General features: G+C 22.6%; 1 protein-coding gene across 3 annotated transcripts in view; it reads left to right on the top strand.

Moving 5' to 3' along the window:
• Positions 1–13,509, top strand: part of LOC117175231 (tyrosine-protein kinase Src64B) — a 205,809-nt gene that overhangs the window by 187,453 nt on the left and 4,847 nt on the right. For all 3 annotated transcript variants that reach the window (XM_033364897.1, XM_033364895.1, XM_033364896.1), the window contains exons 5-6: positions 3,758–4,011; positions 12,630–13,101. In XM_033364897.1, the coding sequence (XP_033220788.1) occupies positions 3,758–4,011; positions 12,630–13,101 (726 nt within the window). The remainder of the gene's footprint in view (positions 1–3,757; positions 4,012–12,629; positions 13,102–13,509) is intronic.

Genomic DNA, 13,509 nt, shown 5'->3' with positions numbered 1-13,509 from the left:
GATTTTGTTGAAAATTCAAATTGATGTTTTTCAGTTAAAAATTTTATTTGGTTTGAATATTTATGTATTTTTTAAGTTGTCTGTTTTGGTTCACAATTAATATTTATGTCTGAAAATTTAGCTTCTTGGTTAGAAATTTAAATATTTTGTTAAAAATACTTTTTTTTCTGTTTGAAAATTAATTTTTTTAACTGAAAATTTAATTATTTAGTGTTCCGTTGAAAATTGATCTTTTTCAGTTGAAAATTTTACTATTTGGGTTCGAAGTTTATGAATTTTGTTTAAGTTCTTTTTTGGTCTTACGTAGCTTGTGGATTGTTGATTTAAAAAAATTTCAAAGAAATTCAAGGGTTTCCTTTAGAAAATTAATATATTTAATATATTAATTATTAACATATTTGGAAGAAAATTAATATATTTGTTAAAAAATCGTCTCTTATTGTAGAAAATTAATCTAGTTTGTTGAAAATTCATTCAAATAACTAATTTGTTGAAAATATTTTTGTTTTATTTATTTATTTTCAATTAATTTTTTTACTTAAGATTCAACAACTGCATTTTTGTTTTTAAATCCATTTTTATAACTGAAAATTAAACTATTTGTTTGAAAATTTATTTATTTTGGTCAAAATACGACTTTTTTGGTACAAAATTCATTTTTTTACTTAAAAATTCATTTTATTGATTGGAAATTTAACTTTTTTTCATAATCGTTCATTTTTTCGTTAAAAATTAATTTCTGTGATTGTAAATTAAAATATTCCATGAAAACTCGTCAAAAATGAACTTTTTTCTTCCATTTGTGGTTAAAAGTTGATATTTTTCATTTGAAAATTCGTCTGTTTGGTTGAAAATTGATACATTTTAGTTTGAAAATTCGTCTCTTTATATTGGAAAATTAATATTCTTGTTTAAAAAATTTTCCTTTTGGTTAAAAATTAAACTAGTTGATCAAAAATTGATTTGTTTTCATAAAAATACGATTTTTTTGGTTTAAAATTAATCTTTTTACTTGGAAATTCATTTCTTTGGTTGAAAATTTAATCATTCATTTTGAATCTCCGATTTTTTTGGTTACAAATTCATTTCTGTGGTTGTAAATTAAAATATTCCATAAAAAATCGTCAAAAATGGACTTTTTTTACTTCCATTTATTTATTTTTATATTTTTCAGTTAAAAATTTGACTATTTGGTTAAGTACTGATAGATTTTGTTGATAAATTGTCCTTTTTTGGAAAAATAAAATTCTTGTTTGAAAATTCATCTTATTGGTTAAAAATTTAACTATTTTGTTGAAAATTGGTTGATTCTGGTTAAAAATTAATTTTTTACTGGTACTTTAACTATTATGCTTTGTTGGAAATTGATCTTTTTGAATTGAAAATTCGACTATTTGCTTAAAAATTTATCAATTTTGGTTGAAAATAGTAGTATGTGGATTGCAGATTTCACAAATTTTCAAAGAAATTCAAGGGATTCCTGAAAATTAATCTATTTCGACAAAAATTAATACATTTTTTTTTAAATCGTGCATTTTTAGTTTCAAATAGATTTTTTTCTAGCGAAAATTAAACTACTTGATAGAAAATTTATTTGTTTTGAAGAAAATACGACTTTTTTGGTGCAAAATTAATTTTTTTTACTTGAAAATTAATTTCTTTGGTTGGAAGTTCAACTATTTTTTTTATAATCCTTCATTTTTTCGTTATAAATTCATTTCTCTGGTTGTAAATTAAAATATTATATCACAAATCGTCAAAAAAATAACTTTTTTTACTTCCATTTGTGGTTAAAACTTGATGTTTCGGTTGAAAATTCGACTATTTGGTTTAAAATTGATACATTTTATTGAGCATTCGTCTTTTTTTCAAAATTAATATTCTTGTTTGAAAATTCATCTTTTTGGTTAAAAATTAAACTATTTGATCAAAACATTTTTTGTTTTGATCAAAATACGATTTTTTTGGTACAAATTAATCTTTGTACTTGAAAATTAATTTCTTTGGTTGGAAGTTCAACTATTTTTTTTTTATAATCCTTCATTTTTTCGTTATAAATTCATTTCTGTGGTTGTAAATTTAAATATTTTCATGAAAAATCGTAAAAATAAACTTTTTTACTTCCTTTTGTGGTTAAAAGTTGATATTTTTAGGTTGAAAATTCGACTATTTGGTTGAAAATTGATTTCCTTGGTTAGAAATTTATTTATTTTCTTAAAACTTGATTTTTTCGTTAAAAATTCGTTTCTGTGCTTGTAAATTTAAATATTTTCATGAAAAATAGTGAAAAATTAACTTTTTGTACTTCCATTTGTGTTAAAAGTTAAAAATTCGACTATTTGGTTGAAATTGATCCATTTTCGTTGAAAATTTATCATTTTTTGTGGAAATTTAATATTTTTGTCTGAAAATTTAGCTTCTTGGTTAGAAATTGAACTATTTTGTTGAAAATGCTTTGCTTCTGGTTAAAAATTAATTTCTTTAACTGAAAATGTAACTATGCCCGTTTTATTTGAAAATTGATCTTTTTGAATTGAAAATTCGACTATTTGCTTAAAAATGGGTCCATTTTCATTGAATGTTGAATGTTGAAATTTCGTTCAATGTTATTTCTGGTTGAAAATTAATTTTTTTAACTGAAAATTTTACTATTTGACTTCAAAGTTTATGAATTTTTTTTAAGTTGTTGTTTTTTGGTCTTATGTAGTTTTTGGATTGCATATTTCAAAAATTTTCAAATAAATTCAAGGAATTCCTGAAAATTGATTTTTATTTTGTTTTTTTGGTTGAAAATTATTTTTTTGTCTTAAAATTTAACTACTGCATTTTTGGTTTCAAATCAATTTTTTCAGCGGAAAATTAAACTACTTGATCAAAAATTTATTTGTTTTGGTCAAAATACGACTTTTTTGGTACAAAATTAATCTGTTTGCTTGAAAATTCATTTCTTTTTTTTTTTTTTTTGCTAATCCTTGATTTTTTCGTTAAAAATACATTTCTGTGGTTGTAAATTTAAATATTTTCATGAAAAATCGTCAAAAAATAACTTTTTTTACTTCCATTTTTGATTAAAAGTTGATATTATTCAGTTGAAAATTCGACTGTTTGGTTGAAAATTGACACATTTTATTGAGAATTCGTCTTGTTTGTGTGGAAAATTAATAGTCTTGTTTAAAAATTCATTTTTTTGGTTAAAAATTCGTTGCTTCTGATTGAAAATGAATTTCTTAACTGTTAATTCAGCTCTTCTGCGTTTTCTTGGAAATGGATCTTTTTCAGTTGAAAATGTATTTATTATTGTTAGAAGTAAAACTATTTTGGTAAAATTTTGTTTTCATTGAAAATTAATTTCTTTAACTTAAAATTTAACTAGCTTTTCGGTTAGAAATTTCACTATTTTGTTAAAAATTCTACTATCTGGCTTCAAATTTTACGTTTTTTTTTAAGTTTTTTTTTTTGGTTTTACGTAGTTTGTATATTGCAGATTTCAAAAATTTTCAAAACAGTTCTAGGGATTATATTAATTATTATCCTATTATTATTTTACATTATATAAAATATTTTAAAGGATTTCCTATTTTTTAAAAATGGCATGACACTATTTTTAATTTCTCAAATTTTATTTTTAATGTGAATTTGTATACAATTGAAAAAAGTGAAAATAGGGGACCAAATTGTAAAAACTGCTATTGATACTATTTATTCTATATTGCGAGTTACTAATTTTCTATTTATTCGTCGATTTTAACAATTTCAGTTGGTTTTTCGAGAATGTCTCCAGAAAGGAAGCTGGAAAGTTGCTTCTGGTTGACGAAAACCCTCGTGGTACTTACCTAGTCAGACCCAGTGAACACAATCCCAGAGGTTATAGTTTATCAGTAAAAGATTGGGAAGAGGGAAGAGGTCATCATGTCAAACATTACAAAATCAAACCCTTGGACAATGGAGGCTTCTTCATCGCTACCAATCAGACATTCCCCACGTTACCTGCCCTCGTTATGGCTTACAGCAGTAAGTATTCATTCGATCATAAGAATACAAATTTTATTCGCTTAGACTAAATTCAGAGTTGCCCGACCGGAAAACTGTGATATGAGAGTGAATTTATTTTTTTCTTACCAGAAATTTTACAAATTTTCAGACCAAAAAAATGTGTCCAACTTTGATTTCAACCGTTTTTTTTAAAATTAATTATTTAAATTTCTATATTTTTCAATTTAAATATCATTCAGTTTAGAGCGTATTTCGAAAATATTTCACTTTAAACATTTTATATTTTAGATTTTAATTTTTGAAGAATTTAAAAATTTTAATATAATTAAAAATTCGAAGATTTTGGATAAAAACGTTTTTATTTTATCAACTGTGAATATTAATTAATTAATTATTTGTAAAATTCAAAAGTCAACAAATGTAAACGCCATTTATTACAGTTTAAAAATTGTGTATTGAAACTTTATACAAAAATTTTATTTTAAAGAGAACTTAAAAATAATATAGATTAAAAGCTTTTATTGAAATATTAATTTAGTCTAAAATATTACACTTTTATACCATGTAATTTGAATTTTTTTAATTAAGATAAAGATCAATTACTTAATATTTAGAAATATTTAATTATTCATTTAAAATCAGTAATTATGAATTAAATATTCAAAACTAAAGTTTAAACATTACAATTTTAATTCTTCTATTTAAAAAATTTAAATTTCACGTCAATTTGTTGAATTTCGAAGAAAGTATAGATTTTTGCAGGTTTCAAAGAAAAAATTTTCAAGAAGTTTAAATGGCTTCAGAAGAATAAAAAAAGTTTCCTAGGAAAATTGAGAATAACAGTTTTCGAAATATATCGTGTTTTTGTCTCGAAAATTCAAATCGTCTATTGAAAATGCCATCTTTTTTAGTTGAATTTTAATTTTTTTTTTGAAAATTCGACCATCTGGTTAAAAAGCAATATTTTATGTTTCAAATTCAACAGTCTCGTTAAAAGTTCCACTTTTTCTGTTAAAAACGTAACTGTCTTCTTAAAAACTCGTTTTTTTTTTGTAGAAAATTCAACTTTTTTGTTCATAATGCGATTTTTTTTTATTGCATTTAGACGCAAAATTATACAGATTTGTTAAAGAATTTGTTTAAAAAATTTGTTTAAAAATTTTATATTTTTAGATTTTAATTTTTAAAGAATTTTAAAATTCCATTTTAAAGGCTTTAAAATTAAAAATCAGAAGCTTTCAAAATCGAAGATTTTTGATAAAAAAACGTTTTTAGTTTATCAACTGTGAATATTAATTAATTAATTATTTGTAAAATTCAACTATAAGATTTAAAAAGTGAATAATAATGGATTTTACAAGACGATTCGGCATTTATAAAAGTTTAAAAATTTTGTATTGAAACTTTATAAACTATTTTAGTTTTAAAAATAACTTCAAAATAATATATTCATAATTAAAAGCTTTCATTAAATTTAAAATATTAATTTAGTCTAGAAAATTACATTTTTAAACTATGAAATTTAAAATTTTTCAATTAAGAAAAAGTACAGTTACTTAATATTTAGAAATATCTGACTTTTCCTTTAAAATAAGTAATTATGAATTAAATATTCGAAATTAAAAAAGAAACTAAACTTTAAATATTACAGTTTTAATTGTTCAATTTAAAAACTTACAATTTAAAATTAATTAAATTGAAAATTAATTAAAAATTTTAAGTCAACAGTCTCGTTAAAAATTCCACTTTTTAAGATGAAAACTTAACTGTCATCTAAAAAACTCTTTTTTTTCTAGAAAATTCAATTTTTTTATTGAAAATGCAACTTTTTTTTAAATTTAACTTTGTTGGTTCAAAATTCATTTATTTGGTTAAAAATTCAACTATTTCGTTAAGATTATAGTTTTTAGCCGGAAATTCCACAGTTTTGTTGAAAATTAAATTCTTTAAATTGAAGATTCAACTATCTCCTAAAAGAATCGTATTTTTTCTCAAAAGTTCTACTATTTGGTTGAAAATGCAATTATTTTAGTTGAATTTTAACATTTTTTTTTTAATTCGACCATCTCGTGGAAAAAGCAACATTTTTTGTTTAAAATTCAACAGTCTGGTTAAAAATTCCACTTTTTGTGTTAAAAACGTGTCTTCTAAAAAACTCGTTTTTTGTGTCTAGAAAATTCAACTTTTTTGTTTATAATGCGATTTTTTTTTTGTTGAAAATTCAACAATTTAATTAAAAATCCAACTATTCTATTAACTTTATCGTTTTAGACGCAAAATTAAACAGACTTGTTGAAAATTCAAATTTTCGAGTTGAAGATTCAACTGTATTCTAAAAAAATCGTCTTTTTGTCTGAAAAATTCAACTATTTTGTTGAAAATTTAACTTTTTTTAGTTAAAAATTCGACTTCCCAGGATAAAAATTCAACAATTTGGTTAAAAATCCAACTAATTTATTAACTTAATCGTTTTTAGACGCAAATTTTAAAAAATTTGTTGAAAATTCAAATTTTCGATTCTAAAAAAATAATTTTTTCTCTGGAAAATTCAACTATTTTGTCGAAAATGCAATTTGTCCAACTTTGATTTCAACCGTTTTTTTCTAAACTAATTATTTAAATTTATATCTTTTTCAATTTTGATATCATTCAGTTTAGAATGTTTATTTCGAAAATTTTCCACTTAAAAATTTTTCCATTTTAGTTTTTAATTTTTAAAGAATTTTTTTTAAAGAATTTTAAAATGCACTCTTAGAGATTTAAAAAATTAAAAACAGAAGATTTTGGATAAGAAACAATTTTAGTTTATCAACTGTGAATATTAATTAATTGATGATTTGTAAAATTCAACTGTACTTTAAGATTTTAAAATTAAATAATAATGGATTTTAAAAGACGATTCGGAATCAGTTCAAAATTTTAGAATTTTCAGATTCTAACGTTAAAATTGATTGTTTAAAATTGATTGAAAATTCGTCTTTTTGGTTCTAAAATTTATCTTTTTAATTTTGAGAATTTCATTAACAGTTTTATGGAAAATTCGTTTTTTTTAAAATTAATTTAACTTCTTTCAATTTGTGATTAAAATATTTTTGGTTGAAATATCAACTATTATATTTTTTGATCAGAATTCACCTTTTTTGGTTAACATAATATTTCAATTTTCTAACAAATTGTTGAATTTGAAAAATAAAAAAGACTAATTTTCTACCAAAAAGATTAATTCTAATAAAAAAATATAATCGTTGATGTTTCAATCAAAAAATGTTTAAATTATAAATTAAATACAATTAAATTCATTGGAAAAAATTATTTTAAAAAAATAAACAAATTTTCACCCAAACAATTCGAATTTTAACCAAAACAAATAACATTTCTACCAAAAGAGATGATTTGTCAATTAAAAAAGATTTTTTATTAAAAAAAAGAAAAAATGTTTCAACCTGACAGTTACAATTTTGCTAAAAATATGAAATTTATAATTTCAATTAAAAAAATAATTTTTACAGATTTCAAACAGAAAATTTAAAAGCTTTTCAAAAATCTTAAAATGCTTTAGAAGAATACAAAATATTTCCTTGGAAAATTAAAAAAGATATTTTGGCTTAAAATTCCACTTTCGGGTCGAAAATTCAACTGTGTTCTAAATAAATCGTGTTTTTGTCTCGAAAATTCAAGTATTTTGTTGAAAATGCAACCTTTTTTAAGTTAAATTTTAATATTTTTTGTTTGAAAATTCGATTATCTAGTTGAAAAAGCAACTTTATATTTTTAAAATTCAACAGTCTCGTTAAAATTCCAATTTTTGTGTTAAAAACTTAACTGTCTTCTAAAAAAACTCGTTTTATTTGTCTAGAAAAGTCAACTTTTTTGTTGAAAATGAATCTTTTTTGTTTGAAAACTTAACTTGGTTGGTTGAAAATTCAACTATTTCGTAAAGATTATCGTTTTTAGTCGGAAATTCCAAAGTTTTCTGGCAAATTTAATTTTTCAAATTGAAGATTCAACCATCTCCTAAAAAAGTCGTCTTTTTTCTCAAAAATTCTACTATTTGATTGAAAATGAAACTTTTTTATTTACATTTTAATACTTTTTCTTTGAAAATTCAACATTCTCGTTAAAAATTCCACTTTTTGTGTTAAAAACTTAATTCCCTTCTAAAAACTTGTTTTTTTTTGTCTAAAAAATTCAACTTTTTTGTTCATAATGCTATTTTTTGGTTTAAAATTAAACCATTCGGTTGAAAATTACAACTATGTTATTAACATTATCGTGTTTTGTCAAAAATTCCACAGTTTTATTAAAAATTCAAATTTTCAAATTATAGATTCAACTATCACCTAAAAATAGTCTTTTTCTCTCCAAATTAAATTATTTAAAAAATTTTACTTTTTTAGTTAAAAATTCAACTTTGTAGGATAAAAATTCAACTATTTTATTAAAACTTCAACTATTTTATTAACTTTATCGTTTTTAGACGAAAAATTACACAGATTTGTTGACAATTCAAATTTTCTAGTTGAAGATTCAACTGTATTATAAAAAAATCAGTTATTTGTCTCGAAATTCAAATATTTTGTCGAAAATACAATTTGTCCAACTTTTATTTCAACCGTTTTTTGAATAATTATTTAAATTTCTTTCTTTTTCAATTTTGATATCATACTGTTTACTAATGCGTATTTTGAAAATCTTCCACTTTAAAAATTTTCCATTTTAGATTTTAATTTTTAAAGAATTTTTTAAATGAATTTTAAAATGCAGTTTCAAACGCTTAAACAATTAAAAATCAGAAAATTTTGATGAAAATCGTGTTTAGTTTATCAACTGTCAATATTAATTAATTAATGATTCTTTAAATTGAATTATACTTAAAGATTTAAAAAGTGAATAAGAATGGATTTTACAAGACAATTCGGAATCAGTTCGCAATTTTAGATTTTTCAGATTTAAACTTTAAAAGTGAAATTGTTTTTATTTAAAAGTCTTATTAGTAAAATGTAAACGCCATTTATGAAAGTTTAAAAATTTTGTATTGAAACTGTATAAACTATTTTAATTTTAAAAATAATATATTCATAATTAAAAGCTTTTATTAAAATTGAAATATTATTTCAGTCTAAAATATTCCATTTTTAAACCATTCAATTTGAAAATTTTTAATTAAGAAAGATATAAATTACTTAATGTTTGATTTTTAAAAATGTAATCGATTTGTTGAATTTTTATGCATAAATAATAATTGAACACCTATTATTCTGAGAAAAAATTCGAGTAAGTTGAATAGATATTAAGAGGTTTTGAAATAATCCAAAATTATTAAAAATTTTAAATCAACAGTCTCGTTAAACATTCCACTTTTTAAGATGAAAACTCAAATGTCTTTTAAAAAAAATTTTTTCTAGAAAATTGAATTTTTTTATTAAAAATACAACTTTTTTTATGAAAATTTAATTTTGTTGGTTGAAAATTCAACTATTTCGTTAAGATTATCGTTTTCAGTCGGAAATTCCACAGTTTTGTTGAAAATTTAATTGCTCAAATTAAAGATTCAACTATCTCCTAAAAAATTGTCTTTTTTCTCAAAAATTTTACTTTTCGGTTGAAAATGCAACTTTTTTTAGTTGGATTTTAATATTTAATTAATAAATTTGTATTTTATTTATTTTAATGTAATTATTATAATATTTTGTTTTTTTAAATAATATTTTAACTATTTGGTTAAAAAATTAAACTATTTTATTAATGTGATCGTTTTCAGACAAATATTACACATATTTGTTAAAAATTCAAAATTTCGAGTTGAGCATTCAACTGTCTTCGAAAAAAGTCTTTTTTTCTGAAAAATTTAACTATTCTGTTGAGAATGCTACTTTTTTAGTGGAAAATTTAACTTTTTGGTTAAAAATTCAACACTTTTTTTAACTTTATCGTTTTTAGCCGTAAAATTACATATATTTGTTGAAAATTCAAGTTTTCTAGTTTTTTTTAGTTGAATTTAAATCTTTTTTTTTTTAATATTCATCCTCATTTTTGGTCGTAAATTTCACAGATTTGTTGAAAATTTAAATTTTCGAGTTAAAGATTCAACCATCTTCTAAAAAAATCGTCTTTTCGTTTCAAAAATTGAAATACGAACTAAAAATGCCTTTCATTCTGGGTTTAGAATAAATTTTTGTAACTGAAAAATTAACTCTTCAATTTCTTGTTGAAAATTGATTTTTTTCCCCCTTCAAATTCCACTATTTGGTGAAAATTCATCTGTTTTCGATGCAGTATTCGATGCAACAGTATTCTGTTGATAATTCTTCTTTTTGTATAAAACGAATCTTTTTGGTTAAAACAGAAGCTTTTCCATTAAAAATTCAACTCTTTAGTTCAATATTAAACTCTTGTCTTAAAAACTCTTTTTTTTTTTAACTACACCTCTTTGATTAAAAGTGTAACTATTTTGCTAAAAATTCTTCTTTTCTTTGGTTGATAATTAATTTTTTTCACGAAAAATGTCATGTAGAAAATTACTAATATTTAATATCAATTGAATTAATTAAAAAATTAATATATAATTTTTGTAACTGAAAATTTAACTACTTCAAATTATTGTTGAAAATTGATCTTTTTTTATTTTCAAATTCGACTTTTTAGTGGAAATTCATCTGTTTTGGATGAAAATTCAACTATTGGGCTGAGAGGTCAAGTATTTTGTTGGTAATTCTTCTTTTTGTAAAATTCAAATCAAATTCAATTCCTCGTTTTTGGTAGAAAAATTCTAATATTTAACATTAATTAAAAATTAATATTTAATTTTTGTACCTGAAAAACTAACTGTTCTATTTTTTGATGAATTTTTTTTTTTTTTCAGTTTAAATTCATCTATTTGGTAAAAATTCAACTATTTGGTTAAATATTATACTCTCGATTCAAAAATTAGTTTTTTTTAAACCACATTTCTTTGGTTAAAAACTTAATTATTTTTCTAAAAATTTCTCTCTTCATTGGTAGATAATTAATTTTTTCACGAAAAATGAGTCTATCATTTTTGGTTTGCAAGTTGGCCTTTTCTGTTGGGAAATTTCTCGTTTTTGATAGAAAATTACTAATATTTAACATTAATTAAAGTAATTAGAAAATTAAATTAATGAAAAATTTATATTTAATAAAAAATTTAACTGTTCTATTTTTTTAATGAAATTTTATCTTTTTTTTTTGTTTCGATTCAACTTTTTTTTTAAAATCCATCTGTTTTGGATAAAAATTCAAGTATTTTGTTGATAATGCTTCTTTTTGTAGAAAACGAATCCTTTTGATTATAACAGAAGCTTTTCCATTAAAAATTCAACTTTGGTAGATCATTAATTTTTTTCGGAAAATGTAATTTTCTCTTTTTCAAGTTGATTTTTTCTGTTTGATAAATCACGAATTTTTTTGAAAATTCGTTGTTTTTGGTAGAAAATTACTAATGTATAATATTAATTAAATCAATTCAAAAATTAAATTAATTAAAAATTAATATATAATTTGTATAACTGAAAATGTAACTCTTCAATTTCTTGTTGAAAATTGATCCTTTTTTAAGATTCAAATTCAACTATTTGGCGGAAATTCATCTGTTTTGAATGAAAATTCAAGTATTTTGTTGATAATTCCTCTAGTTGTAGAAAACGAATCTTTTTGGTAAAAATTTAAGCTTTTCCGTTAAAAATTGAAATCTTTGGTTAAATATTAAACTCTTGCCTTAAAAATCAATTTTTTTTTCAATCTACACCTCTTTGGTTAACAATTTAACTATTTTCCACAAAATTCCTCTTTTCTTTGATAGATAATGCCTTTTTTTCACCAAAAATGTAACTTTTCCATTTTTGATTTGCAGGTTGATCTTTTCTGTTTGAAAATTCCTCGTTTTTAGTGGAAAAATACTAATATTTAACATTAATTAAATTACTTAAAAAGTTAAGAAAATGTAACTGTTTTATTTTTTTGATGAAATTTTTTTCAGTTTAAATTCATCTATTTGGTGGAAATTCATCTGTGTTTTGGATAAAAGAGCAACTATTTGGTTAAATATTTAACACTAGTTTATAAAATGCATTTTTCTAACCACACCTCTTTGGTTACAATTTTAACTATTTTGCAAAAAAATCTTATTTTCTTTGGTAGATAATTAATTTTTGTCACGAAAATTGTAACTCTTCCATTTTTGGTTTGCAAGTTGATGTTTTATTTATGAAAACTCGTCTTTTTTATTAGAAAATTAATAATATTTATTATTAATTAAATGAATAAAAAAATTTAATTAATTAAAAATTAATATTTAATCTTTGTAACTGAAAATTTAACTTTGGAATTTCTTGTTGAAAATTGATCTTTTTTTAGTTAGAAATTCAACTGTTTGGTGAAAATTCACCTGGTTTGGATGAAAATTCAGCTATTTGGTTGAAATTTCAATTATTTTATTGATAATTCCTCTTTTAGTAGAAAAGGAATTTTTTCGGGGAAAGAAGTCAGCTTTTTCGTTAAAAATTCAAATCCTGGAATTATTAAATTATTAAAAATTCTTCTTTTCTTTGGTAGATAATTAATTTCTTTCCACGAAAAATGAATAAAAAATAAAAAAAAGGAATAAAAATCTGTTGCAGAAAACGCGTTGGGACTTTGCCACGTGCTCTCGAAACCCTGTCCCAAGCCACAACCGGATATGTGGGATTTGGGACCGGAATTGCGCGATAAATGGGAGATCAACAGGAACGAGATCCAGTTGATTCGGAAACTCGGTCATGGGAACTTTGGCGAGGTGTATTATGGAAAGTGGAGGAACAAAATCGAGGTTGCGGTGAAGACTCTGCGACCCGGAACGATGTCGACGGAGGCCTTCCTCCAGGAGGCGGCAATCATGAAGCAGTTTAGGCACAGACACCTCGTCACACTTTACGCGGTTTGCTCCAAGGAAGAGCCGATCTACATCGTCCAGGAGTACATGTGCAACGGAAGTTTGCTGGATTTCCTGAGGACGGGCGATGGAAAGTACATGCAGTTCGAGGATCTCATTTATATTGCTGCTCAGGTCGCTTCCGGAATGGAACATCTTGAGAGCAAACAACTCATTCACAGGTAAAATCACCCTTTTCACACTATTTTTTATACTTTTAGTCCTTTTTCTTGAAAGTGCAACTTTTTTTAGTGGAATTTTAATTTTTACAGGTTGAAAATTAATATTTTTGATTCGAAAGTTCGAGTATTTGATTGAAAATTCGACTTTCTTTTTGTTGAAAATTCATCTTTTCACTGAAAATTCGTCTTTTCGTGTTCAGAATTCACTTAAACTTTCTTCTAAAAGATACGCCTTTTTGTTCAAAAATCAACTTTTTTTCTTGAATTTTCATTTTTATAGCTTGAAAATTAATATTTTTGGGTTGGAGTAAACTTTTTTATTGAAAATTCATATTCTTGGGCTGAAAATGTACATGTTTTGAAAATTCGTATTTTTTGTATTTGTAAATTCGAGTATTCGGTTGAAAA

This window comes from Belonocnema kinseyi, chromosome 6 (assembly GCF_010883055.1).
Source record: "Belonocnema kinseyi isolate 2016_QV_RU_SX_M_011 chromosome 6, B_treatae_v1, whole genome shotgun sequence".
Taxonomy (NCBI): domain Eukaryota; kingdom Metazoa; phylum Arthropoda; class Insecta; order Hymenoptera; family Cynipidae; genus Belonocnema; species Belonocnema kinseyi.
Note: the sequence above shows the minus strand (reverse complement) of the source record. Positions and strands in the feature narration are given on the sequence as shown.